Source organism: Mycetomoellerius zeteki, unplaced genomic scaffold (assembly GCF_001594055.1).
Source record: "Mycetomoellerius zeteki isolate Tzet28-1 unplaced genomic scaffold, Tzet1.0 scaffold848, whole genome shotgun sequence".
Taxonomy (NCBI): domain Eukaryota; kingdom Metazoa; phylum Arthropoda; class Insecta; order Hymenoptera; family Formicidae; genus Mycetomoellerius; species Mycetomoellerius zeteki.
The window spans coordinates 81,171-95,288 of NW_017257882.1; the positions used below are offsets into that span (position 1 = coordinate 81,171).

The following is a 14,118-nucleotide window of genomic DNA, read 5'->3' on the forward strand; positions in this document are numbered from 1 at the left end:
TATTTTATATATTTTATTTTTTATTATTTGTTTTGGCAAGGTATATACTATACATAAAATAAAATGCAATATTATGCAAACATTCCCCGTAAACACAATATTACATGTAACGTACATGTAACATTGAATGTCAGCTCAACAAGATAACTATAATATAATACACTGTTATATTACAGTTATTCTTGTTGAGCTGACATTTCATATTACATGTGCGTTACATGTAACATTGTGTTTACTGGGTTTGCTCTAAGGCCTGGTTGCACCAACATTACTTTGACTTTAAGCAAAGCTTAAAACTTTCTATCTCTCTCTCTCTCTTTTGGCTTCAAAGAGAGAAATCTCTTAGTCTCTCTTAAAATCAAATTAACATTGATGCAAATCAGGTCTAAGAAAATTAATATTGTTTAATGTATTTCCAAGAACAGGTTATGAATAACTAGCTAAAGGCTAAAGAATATTTAGTGGTACATATATCATTTAATCAATGTAGCTTATGGTTCTAAAGTTAATATTTCTTTTCTGTTTTTGTCAATATTTTTCAATCATTTGAGAGATATGATTTAACAAAAAATTTTTCAGGAACATGATTATAAGTTAAAGAAATCGAAAGAATCAATGTTGTTATTGAAACAGAAAATAATCAAGACAGAGTAAGTATTTCTTAAGTGTTTCTATATTTTTTAGATTAATTTTTTATTAAATGAATTTTGACATGTTCAATATCATGGAAAAATTAATGGAATTTTTATCTGTTTCAGTGTCTTAATTAAGCAGTATACTCAAAATATGAAAGAAGTTGAAAATTTAAAATCAAGTTTGGAAGTCGCGAAGAAAGAGGCCATACACATGATATCCGATTATTCATCCGCCAAGGATGAGATAAGGGAGTTAAAATGTGTAAATAAATAATTTTATTCTAGATTAATTTATTATTAGCATACTCTTAAAGTATTTATAAAATAATTTAGTGATAGCTCTTTAAGTAAATGTATCTGTAAATGTAAAAGAAATTAACTTTTCAAGCTAATATTTAGAAATGTGCAAAATTATGAAACATTGATACATAAGCTACATAAATATTAAAAAAAGAAAAAACAGGTTTATAGATAAACATACTTTGTTCTATCAAGTATATTTTATCAGATAAAGTCACAGAGTAATAACTTCCCAGATAGTCAAACCTGCCAATAGCATGTATTGCAAATTGTGTTGTTTTGTATTAGTAGAACTGTAACAATTGCCGATGTAGATCTCAATTTTTTAATATTAGTAGAAATGTATCAGGAAATGAGCAGGCTCTACATTACGACATTATAATGGTATGCTTCATTCCTACTATATTTTTGTTATATTCTGGCTGGCAAGTCGTAAGGGCAAACTTAAAGAGAAGAGGACACAGTGGATCACAACAATCTGTTCTAAAATCATAATCGAATCACTAATAACTGCTGACATATTACTAATATTTTGCTATCTGGATTATTAAGAGATAACATTTACAAAATTATGTTTAGGATATATGTAGATAATGCAACTTTTTGTAAATATTTACTTTGTGTGAATAAGCAAGTTTCGATTACAATTAGCTTGAAAAGTTAATTCATTAATTTTTGCACGTTAACTGACACGCTTTTTTATTTTGTCTGAAAAATCATATTTTATATATTATTGATACGTGTTGGTTTTAGTGCATTACAAAACTTACAGTACATAGATGTGTGTATTTTTATAGTACATAATTATAGTATTAGCTTTTATTTTCTTTAAATTTTTTTAAAGAAAATATTGGCGATAATATGACACTAGAGATTGAAAATGTGAATTATATCTCAATGAATAATTGTATATTTTTATTTTATACATCTACGCTAGTTTACTCATATTGGCTGTTCATATTGATGTGAATATTCTTGATTAGATTTTTTTTACAAGTGAGTCGTTCTTTATTTTAATTGTTATCACATTTTATACGTTAACAATAATATTTTTTAAATTTCAGAAAATTGTAGAATATGAGCAAAGTAATGAAAAATTAATAAACAAGATAAGTGACTATGACATAAATATAGCTGCAGATAAACAGAGTATACAACAATTAACATGTAAAATAAAGGAACTGGAAGAAGAACAATCGGCTAAAATTATGGAATATGACTTAGAAAAGTCATCCTTCGAAGGTAGCGATAAATTAAATGTCTCTTTTATATTGTATTATTTCTGTTATTTCTATTATCTGCGTTATTTCTTATGTATTGTTCGATACATACAAAAATTAAATTTGTTTATTATTTGTCTAAATAAGATTTATTCTTTGTTTACAGACAAAATTAAAGAATTGGAACACGAATTAAAAACGTTAAAAAAGAACAATATGCAAACTGTGACAAAAAAAGGTGGTAAAAAAAAGGAGAAAAAGATAATTTCTACAGATGTTGATACGGCTAAGCCAAGTATAAGTAAGTACAAAAGAAAATACAAAACTTAAAGCAAATATTTTTTTATTATTATATGCTTATTATATGAATCATTTATAGGTATAAAATCTACTTCAGATATTGGTATTAATGTATCACTATGTAATATTGAATCAAGCGTAAAATGCGAAGTACGAGATCAAAATATTATGACTGACGAATTTTATCACATGAAAAATGACCCACATCCATTGTTTTGTGCAAAATGTGAAGCTCATTTGTCCCCAGAGTTGACTCCTGAAAAAATATTCAAAACCATGGTCGCATGTCCAAAATTAATTGAGAAAGATTTGCCTCCTTCACCGAAAAAGATTTATTCGCCGCCGTGTTCATTATCTAGTAAGTAATAGTAACTAATGCAATGTCATATGCGTTATATATATATATAATTATATATATTCTTTTATTGTATATAATATATTTATATTACATTATATTATTATATTATTATATTATTATATTTATTATGTTTAAATCTATTTTTAATTTTTAGGTACCTACCCTGGTTTTACAAATAGAAATGAAGACTCTCTCTCTAAAATATCACCTATACCTCATTTACGTCCTTACAGCCCATGTAGTGATTCAATAGCAGGCAATATAAAATCGGGAAGATCATCCACAATGACACAAATCTGCGAAAATGTTGAATTAAGAAATACGGATATTTCACATAGACCATTTGTAGCCAATATACCCAGTAATTTCAATGCAATTCCTACCTTGTCTCAAAATAGGAACTGTGCAAGGGAGCATTTCTGCTCTGATGATTTACTAATCAAACACTCTATATCTCTTAAAAAAATGAAAAGAAAAATTCGATCATTAAAAAGTAAAATGAAAAAGTTTCGAAGACTAAAGGAAAAAATAGATACTAATTCTCGTTGTCGTTGCGTTATGAATCATAAGGATGATATCTCGCTAAATTCGAATCTAATTTCTTCAATCTGTAAAGGTGTGGCAGAATATTTCAATGAGAAAAAAGAAACATGTTCTAAAAATGAGCTAGATATCGATTCGGAAATGTGTATTTGTTGCTCAAAAAGGACAGAGCTGAAAAAGAGACAGTCGTGTAATGCATATGAAAGCATGTTTTCGAAAATTGAAAATTTCGATGAAAATGAACGAGTACGAGATACATGTTGTGATAAAACCGAGAATGCTACGAAGATTACTGATATTTTACAATTTAATCATACATCTAAGAATATATTATCGAGTGTACATAAGAATAATTCATACTCCAATATAAATATATCCAGCACATCTCTTAATGACATTGAAATCGACAAAGAGTTTCTTCCTAAACAAAATACATTGCATTCATTAGAAGTAGCATCTGTTGAAGATAATTTAACGACGTCACGGTTAAGCGTTGACAAATTATACGTAAGCAATGATATCTTAAACAAAGATAATGTAGACGCTAACGATGTAGATAATCAAACTGAAACTGGATGTCGTTATCAAACGGAAACGATGTCCTTATCTAACGATAAAAAATCTTCGGATCATGCTGATGGAAAAACTGTCGACATTAATACAGAGGAAAATAAAATAAAAACAAAAAATGAAATTATACATAAAGATAAGTCTAGCGAAATATGTGCAAATGATAATATCTCAAGTAAAGATAATATAAACGATATCGATATGGATAACCAGAAAATCGGAATGATATCCTTATTTAAAGATGAAGATTTTTCTGATTATACTAATGATAAAACTGTCGACATTAATGTAGAGGAAAATAAAATAGAAAGAAAGAACCAAAGTGTACATAAAAATCAGGTTGACGAAATATACATAAGCGATGATCTCTTAAGTAATAATACTATTAAAGCTATTAATATCCAGACAGAAACTAGAAATATATCTAACACTGAAAATTTTGATAATAGTAAAATTGTTGATATTAATACAGAAAGTGAAATGAAAAGAAAGAGTCAAAGTACGCATAACGATAAGATTAGCGAAATATATGCAAGCAATGATCTTTTCGGTAAAAATAATGTAAAAGCTATTGATATGAATAATCGGATAGAAGCTAAAACAATATTCTTATCTGATGATACAAATTCCATTCATCATGCTTATAGAAAAATTATCGACGTGAATGCAGAAGAAAATAAAATAAAAACAAAGGACCAAAATATAAATGAAGATAAGATTAACGAAATACATGCAAGTGATAATCTTTTGAGCAAAAGTAATGTAGAAACTACTGATACGGATAACCAGACAGAAACTAGAACAATATTATTATCTAACAATAAAAATTCTACTGTTGGCAAAATTGTTGATATTAATGCAGATAAAATTGAAATAAAAGGAAAGGGCCAAAATATATACAAAGATGAGATTGATAAAATAAACACAAGCGGTAAAATCTTAAGCCAAGATAATATAGAAGCTGTTGATATGGATAGCCAGACAAAAACTAGAATGGCATCCTTATTTAACAATGAAAATTCCACTGATCTTGCTCATAGTAAAAGTGTTATTAATGTAGAAAAACGTAATATAATAAGAAAAGGTCAAAATATACAGAAAGCTAAAATTGGCGATCGTTTATTAAAGAATCTTCGAAATTTAAAAAGAAAGAAGCAACCAATTTCGTGCATAAATAAACAAGAGAATATTGAACTATATTCAGATCATAATATTGAAAATCTTGAATTAGCAAAAAAATCGCGAATTGAAAATGAAGAAGAGATTAACGACAGTTCGTTAAATCATATTAAAAATTTGAAAAGAAATGTAGATACACCAGCAGAGTCTATAAATAAACAAACAGACGATAAATTATGCTCTAATCATTATGAACCGAAAAAAATACGAATCGCACATACTCCAAAAACGCCAGTTCATCAATTGAGCATCAATAGAAATAATTCTACACATTGTACGATAAGAAATATAGCTATTTTAACTACTTCAGCGATTCGACAAAAAAATAATGTAAATCAACAATTAAATACTCACAAAGATAATTCATTAATTGAAAGCAAGAAGAATCCTATAACGAATAAGAAACGTGATGAGGAAAACGTTGTCAAGTCTATCGAAATAAGTAGTATTGACGAAAGACCTGTAAACGAAAAAGATTTAAATTTGACGAATGCTGAAAATTCTCTTCAAAATAACGATATCACTCCATCTGCTATTAATATTGAATATGTTTCTGAGCTTGCGAAATGTGATGACGTCATTGAAGATACAATCAACAGAAATATCTCAATGGATAGAGTAATAGGAGAGACTTTGAACAATAGTAACGAGTTGAATGTAGTACATAATAATATTGTAAACGATACAGCGAATAATTTAGAACTTGAAAAATCAATTTTATTAAGAACACGTGTTATTACCCGCTCTGTATATAAAGACTTAAAACATGACAAAGTTAATGAAGCATTGGATACGATTAAAACTGAAAAAGAGATGTCAACCGCTGAATTGGAACATACTTCTGAGACATTTGGAAATAAGAGTCACAACGATCACAATATACCAAAGGATGTGATTTTAAATGATGAATCATCGGTTCTATCTGATCGATCAAACGTGGAAGTAACGCGAAGTGAAGATCACAATAATAGCGAAATATCTGGCGGAACTATTGCAGTTCCACGTTCACCGTCACCGAGAGATATCAATGAAATGAAAAATGCAAGAAATATACAAGAAGAAACTTGTGTTAATAATAAAGCAATTAAGATACAGGCCATCGAAACTCAAAATAAAAAAATGAATCAACGAAATAAAAAAATGGAACTTATCTTTGTCCCTCATAATTTCGAGGAATCTCAGACGCCAATGTCACGATTATATAAATATATTAACAAAAAGAAATGTACCAAAAAACATAAATCACGTAAAGAAATAGAATACGCTTGTAAAATAACAGGTATTTAACAAAAATATGATTTCAAGATATAACTTTTAAAATGTATAAAAAAACAATTATATTTATATCTAATAATCTATATTCCAGGTTCAGTAATTGATAAAACATGAATAAAATTTTATAAAAAGATCAAAATATATTTTTTCTCAAAGAAGTTTAAAAAAACTCTTAGTTTTTAAATGCTTTCTCTCTTAAAATATACTATCCTTTTAATTATTAAACAAAATTATTAATTTAATTCTACATGTCACATATGTTTTAGACAAATTTGTAAAGAAGCAACTACAACGACTTATGAACAGTGATTGGAAAGATTCTATATATGATTCTATACATGACGACATAAAAGTAAAATTGGAAAATATTTGCGGACCTCGTATCATAGCCAAGTTAGTATACACATTTTGCGATTTTTAAATATGTAAAAATGTCAGATTAAACATATATTAAAGGTATTATTTCATTATATTAATGCAGCAGTATATAGCAAACAGTTAGTTCTCAAAAAAACAGTAATTCAACATTTATCTTGTTTAACTATAGAAATATTAAAGCATTGATTAAAATAAAGCAATGTGTATATTATAAAGTTAGAAGTTTGCATGTTAAATGAATAAAAAGAGGGAAATAATATTTCTTTTGCGTCCATTTTAGATGCATAGTAGAGTTTATAATAGAAGAAGTTGATCATACAGAAGCTTTAGATAAATCATTTACTCCCCCAGCACCATTGATGACGAAATTTGAACAGAAGATCATAACGTTATTATTCGATTTGGAAGCATCGAAACCAATGATGATTTATTTCGTACAAGCCGCCATCGAATTTCATATGTTTAGACTTAATAGTGATGTGAAGGTATATTTTATTTATCTATAATAGAATATAACAATTTAAATCACATTATAATAGCAACACTTTTCAGTTTTAAATTACTAATACTTTTACGTATGTAGGACCCAATTGATTCGCTGACACGGATATATGTCGTCCTGTCACGTATTCAGAAGGATAGAGAAAAAATACGCATAATGTGTTGCAGTGCTCTCTATTGTATGAATCTTAAATCAATAGCCGTTTTAAATACAATATTAACGTGCTGGTATAAATTCGATGCATCACTGACACAGTGATGAATGACTTCAGCTTTAATCATTGAAATCGTGCACAAAATTGCATCGTTCATGTTTATAAATGTATATTGTTTAATTCTTTCAGAAATATTATCAAAATGCATAGCTTTTCTTATCAGCTCACTACATATTAATACTGATAAGGACCGAATATTAAAGAAATTAAAGCATTTAAAATCATTGGTATCGAGATGTCATAATTATACTAACGAAACAGTAAATGATATTGTTAAGGAACTTATGACTGCTCTTAAAGGTAAATACATTTTCCGCATCATGTTTTTTTTCTACGAATTATATTAATTAATTGCAAATTATATTTTTTTTAGCTAAACGGATCGAGGGTTTGGATACAGCCATTATACTTCTTGCAAAACGAGAAAAGGCACAATGGACATATAAAAATATTATTGAATCTGTTCTACTGCCAATGATTATAAGCAATCAACATCCCTGCATATATAGTGCATTTTCTTTACTCGGTAAATTTATTTTTTAAATTTATTGTATTATATTTTTGAAGGAATACTAATGTATCCGATATTATATTATGCACTTACAGGAAGGCTTTTGCGCGCATTCCCAGTAAAAGATAATGATCAAATTGTGCACGAGATCTCTGAACAGCTCTGTGTCCTCATCCAATCTGGCCAAGGTAGTACATTCATTTTGTGTGTATGGAAAACTAATTTTCAATACACCAATAACATATTTTTATATACACACTATACATATATAATTTATAATAACTGATTAATTTTTAAACAGGTTCACACGATCAACAAGAAGGCATAATATCTGCGTTGCTCAGCCTTTCCAGACATAAATTCGACGTTATATCGTGGCCTGTAATAAAATGGACGCCGAGTAAATCTTTAAGACCAATTGTCGACACACAATTGCAGACGTTCTTTCATTTACGTACTTCAAATTTTTGGAAAGAATATTTACAGAAAAAAAATATTAAACTTATTCAAAGTAAAACGTGAAACGTTGATGAAAATAAGTAAGTGTAATTTGTCATTCAATCTTTGTGTAATCAACAACTCAATGCTAACAACTCACATAATTTTTAATTAAGCAGAATTATAATAAGAAATAATGTGTTGATTACGAACATAACATTTAATATTTAAAATTTGAGATGCATCCAATTATTGTTTGGTTTTAGCGAAGTTGTAATTATAGTTTATATTTGATGATATAATATGTAGCTTTATTTCACAGTTGTCACCTTGCTTGCTATGTTTATCTGATATAAATTATTTAATTTTTCTATTAATTCACACATATTAGAATATATGTTTTTAAAATGTGGATTAATTTTCGCTCTTAAACTCTGTTAAATTCTGCACGTTGTTAAAAAATCGTTTTTTAGTTCTAGTATTTATAGGAGAAAATTACATTTTATTTTATTATAAAATATTAAAATGTTTTCTCTTGATTTAGAACAAATTGATATTTTCTCTTGTAAAAATATATAAATATTATAAAATTACACCTCTTATATCGTTTATTACTTTTCACATTCCTCTGTTAAATATCTCAAAAATAATTACTTTCTGATTTTCATTTAAAAATTCGAAAGGTTTGAAAATAATATATCTATATATTGTGTGGCCAAGCTAAATAATAATTTAAAGAGATGAATAAAAACATAATTAAAATCAATGAGGTTATGATAAAGAATTATAAATAACTATTTTGTAGGCACCAATGTCTACTGTCGGATTTGACCAAAATTGAATACATTTTATATTCCTTAAATACAATATTATCCAGTGAAACAAAATGAGATATTTGTACGATTATAACACTTCGATCTATTTTATGAGCAACACATTGAATTAAATTGCATTTCTGAGATAGCATTGTAGAACAAATGTTAACAGTAAATCGGTCCAATTGATATTATTTTACTTTGTAATATTATTCGAAATATATATCACAAGAATGTCGCTGGATGTGTATATATATTAGAATATCAATAAAAAAATAAGATGTAATAAAATGAATAAAAAAATCGCGTCAAACATCGATCACGCTGCTCAAAAATTTCCAAACAAGAGAGATTTTATAGTTTTTATTTTAATATAATAATGATAAAAGTAATTATAGTAGCAATAATAATATATAATAATAATAATAATAGATAATATTTAACATATCGTAAGTTTTCATTCATAGAGCACGCTAAGTTAGTACATGTACAAGGTTTCTTTACAAAAATAATAACAATGTTTTGATGCAACATTGCCGATCGATAATATCTCTCTTTTTACTTTTGTTAAAATGCCGTTTAGCAACTTTCAGATTAATTCTTAGCAGTTTCCAAATTAACTGATATCTTTGGTATGTTAATGTCAGATAGCAATTATACAAGTTTGGTATATTGGATGAGAGTATCCACTATTATCCATCGTCATAAAATACCCGCAGGAACGAGCATAAAGATTGTCATTTCTAAGAACCAGCCATCGGAGAGTGACGCGGAATAAAGATTTGGAAATTCGTGAATTTCGAATAAGATAGTATCATCTAACAGAATAAAGAATTAATGGCCGTAAGCATCGGTCAATATTATTGCTTTGATATTGACTAATCGTTATAACTAATTGATCAACGAGCGATATCACACAATATTGTTGCAAATTGAATGAGGTTTCGTAAAATATTGTTTATTCTGATTTTTATTTTAGCGATTTCACGGAGTTGTGCGCTAAAATCCTAACTATGATATACTATATGAAAATCGGCAAAAAATCAAATTTGGAACAATAGAGAAAATATATGTCACATATAATGTTATTTTATGATATATTGAATCGAAAATGGTCAATTTTTTTGAAATTAAAAATCCGCACTTATAGAAACCATAGAATATTAATTATTAATTTTGAGTAAACTAATTTTGATCGGTGTATATCTTTCGTTTGGCTACAAGAAACCGCATGACATCGTTTAATAGTGTTATTTCATACATCTAAAATTACAATTAACTCAACATGATATAATTTAAATAATGCTATTTACTTCAACTATATAGTAAGAGATAATTATCGATGGTGCGAAGGAAACCGCATTTGTATCATGTTTTTGGATGACATTTTGGTGTCGTTATTTTATATTTGTCTGTATTCGCACGGAATACGATACGCGACGTTATCTGATGTAATAAAATGTCATCTGCGTGATACATTAATTGTACCATAAATTATTACTCTCTCAAAGCTGGTTATCATAGTTGCTTCAGTTATCATCTTTGACGACGACAATTTACAAGATACAAATCGTAATAAGGCTCTCGTTTGATTGGCTTGGATTCGGCCGAGTCAGGGAAAAGCGTTAGATTAAATGTGGAAATACTAGTTAATCATCGAATGACATGAAAGAGAAAGGTCTTAAACTTATCGAAATCTCCACGTAGATTATCTTCAATTACAAGGTCATACGCTAATGTTCCAGCAATAATTTTGTTGTGTATAAACATTTATGTTTATACAATATGGAACAATTAATATTATCGTTTGATTTGGAAACAAAAGAAAACATATTAATGTTTAAAATATAAGACAAGTGACAATTTTACTATTTAGCTATACATGTATACAACAGAAGTACTAGTTCCAAGATTACAGCGAACACTTTATTAATAAATTCTTTAGAAATAGTATCTTAAAATTAAAAGCAAAGGCCATTTTTTTCTTTCATACCATTCGATAGATCTGCATTAAATACGCATTCTGGATTTGGATGTGACACAATGCACACAATCACACATTCTATTCTCAGCACTCGTTTCGATACTGTGTATTTCATACATTCCTTTTCACAAACAAGTTCTTATTAAATAGTTTTATTGAAATAATAAGAATAATTTCTAATAGTAAACAAATAGTCATAATTAATTACATTAGTTAATGATAATAATAATAATAATAGTATACATATTATTATTATTATTATATATTATATAATATATATAGTAATAATAAATTAGGAACCACGTACAATATGAAATATGGGAAATTAAATTAGAATACATTTTGTTAATGAGGACTATTTATAAATAATAAAAATACCATTTGTATATTCGCTTTTATAAATGTTTAGGCCACGCTTTCGATTCTTACATTAAGCTTTTTTTCTCTTTCTCTTTAGCTCTATCTTTTTGTATTAAGCAGAAATCTTGAGTAGTTTGAATAGAGAAAGCCGTTTGTTGTCATAACTATTAACGTGTTTTAAGCGACGAGCGACGGGTGAGTGATTAATATGAAAAAGGTGAAACAAAATGTTTGGAAGCTTTCCTTTTTTATATACTCGAGAGTATCTACAAATATACAAATTACTATCGAATCGTCGTTCAATGTCTTCAGTACCTGTTCTGTCACTCCGTTAGGTATGTTCTTTTAACAAATTATATAATTATAAAAATATGCATTTCGGTTTTTTTTTAAGCGCAGTGCATCATGGTACGATGAGGTATCAGGCTGATGGAACGTAGTAATACAATGTGGCGAAAACGTTGCTTTTTATAATTAATATAGCTTACGACCCGGGATATATTTAACGTAAAATAATTTACTATTTACAAGAAGCTGAGACAAAATGACAAGAAGGCCCAACTTTCTATACGCGATGAAATATCTCCAAATATACATATCAATTCCACTCTATTGCATTGTTAACATAACGTTTTTAATGCTACGTAAACTATAAACCAGCAATCTGAAAGTTGGAAAGATTTTGAGTAGAGAAGTGATGCAAAAAAAAAAAAATTATAAATGTGGTAGCAATTGTGCATATAATCGGAGACTGAGCCTTTTATCTAAATAAATAAATAACGAAACAAGAGAGAACGATGCATGATCAATATAATTTAATATTAAACATAGCAGTTTTCTTGATTTTATGAAACAATTTAACAATGCCGGCATGTTACCTTTTATTTTACGTATGTGATGAATATTAATGAGAAATGATATTCGAAATTAATATCTGAAATGCTATATATGCGTATATCATTCAGTATTCATTCCATTGTTTTGAAATCAAGATAAATAGGACGAAAAGTATTAGAAATTTTTTTAAATTTCATATTCAACTCTCATCTATGCAAACAGATGAAGTATTATTTAGTCGCAGTTTTTCGTGAAATTAGCAAATTATGATCTGCGCTTACAAAGTCATTGAATTTATTATTCTACCGTATTTGTTGCTTTATCTTGTAATAATAGCTAACGGCGCTTTTAATTCCGTTCTTTTTAATTTTACCGCATGTAGTTACAGATATGGAAACAAAAATTAATTCACTATAAGTACGTCATTTTTGTGTGCCTAAGATTTGGTAAACGATATTTCGCGTTACAGGAGCAAAACGTCTTGAGAAAATATTTGTCAATATATAACAGTACAACGCCGGATGGCGATCTGACGTCAATAGACTTTCTAACCGATTAGTAATAAATAGCATCTCTATTATTAGCGGCAAAATGTATTTCACATGTGCTTAGGGAACTATTGCTTTCTGGTAAGACATCGGATTTAATCTAGATTTAAATCTTAGATACTTCTACGTAAGACACATATGTTCATTAACCCTTTGATACTAATAGTACGTTCCATCGCGTTCACGAACATTCTTTGGAAGAGCCTAGTGAAAGTATAATGCAAGTTACTAGATCTAATCGCAACGTATTAGACCTCTGCGACAAGAATATGAGCTATTATAGAACGTATTTATGTTTATATATCATCATATATATCCGAAGATATATCAGATTAAAGTCTTTTACGAATAACAAAGTTAGGATTGAGTATAAGTAGCATACGTACCAAGGATCAAAGGCTTTACCTTGTCTACTATCAGCGCTTTACAGTTATTGATTTCGTGTTTTACAAGATTTTGTCACTAGCGTGTATCAGCGTCCTGCGCTCGTAACACGGTTAGCAATTGGACGACGCTCATCGCTAATTTTAATGAGAGAAATAGACCATTTTCTTTCTCTCTTTCTTATTTGATCTTTCTTGATCAGGTGTACCACAACTATTTGCTTTCTTACAAACGAGAGTAGAAAGGCACTACTTTTGTAATTGTGTGTGTGCGTGCGTGTGCGCGTGTTTTTGTGTGTGTGTGTGCGCGCGCGCGCGTATGCGTGCGTGTGTGTGATGCATGTAATGTTTTTCTTTCTTTTTTATTCGTTGATGAGTGATGACAATAAGACGCGATACTATACAAACGTTTGCATAAAAACCAACATTCAATGGTCGCGAATCTGTCACTTTCACAGAAGAATCTACGGAAATGTTTCGTCCTCGAACGTCACGTTATTCATGCGAAGTCCTGTTCCATTTTTAAACTTTTGGACGTAAGATTCTTCGTGAATCGTCCATCGAGATGTTCGTTAGAAGGAATACACGATAATCGACGAGCATTAAACGTCCCTTCGATCAAACGGAGGACATGTATACGACAATACGGGAATGTCTTGATATTACGATATAATAATCGAAAAAGAGCCGATATCGTCGTGCCGGTACGTGTCATCAGCTTAGAAATCGTACTTGATTTGTGTTCGTTTATTCAGCACCGCGTTAGGA

The 14,118-nt window shown here is 28.7% G+C and overlaps 1 protein-coding gene across 1 annotated transcript in view; it reads left to right on the plus strand.

Annotated features, from left to right (window-relative positions):
* The window catches only part of LOC108730133 (MATH and LRR domain-containing protein PFE0570w), a 9,314-nt gene extending 736 nt beyond the window's left edge, over positions 1-8,578 (plus strand). The window contains exons 2-14 of the mRNA XM_018459634.1: positions 580-650; positions 759-897; positions 2,000-2,177; positions 2,322-2,456; positions 2,535-2,813; positions 2,968-6,384; positions 6,647-6,773; positions 7,039-7,243; positions 7,342-7,514; positions 7,602-7,774; positions 7,848-8,000; positions 8,081-8,173; positions 8,287-8,578. Of these exons, the coding sequence (XP_018315136.1) occupies positions 580-650; positions 759-897; positions 2,000-2,177; positions 2,322-2,456; positions 2,535-2,813; positions 2,968-6,384; positions 6,647-6,773; positions 7,039-7,243; positions 7,342-7,514; positions 7,602-7,774; positions 7,848-8,000; positions 8,081-8,173; positions 8,287-8,507 (5,364 nt within the window). The 3' untranslated portion in view covers positions 8,508-8,578. The remainder of the gene's footprint in view (positions 1-579; positions 651-758; positions 898-1,999; positions 2,178-2,321; positions 2,457-2,534; positions 2,814-2,967; positions 6,385-6,646; positions 6,774-7,038; positions 7,244-7,341; positions 7,515-7,601; positions 7,775-7,847; positions 8,001-8,080; positions 8,174-8,286) is intronic.
* Positions 8,579-14,118: the final 5,540 nt, after the last annotated feature.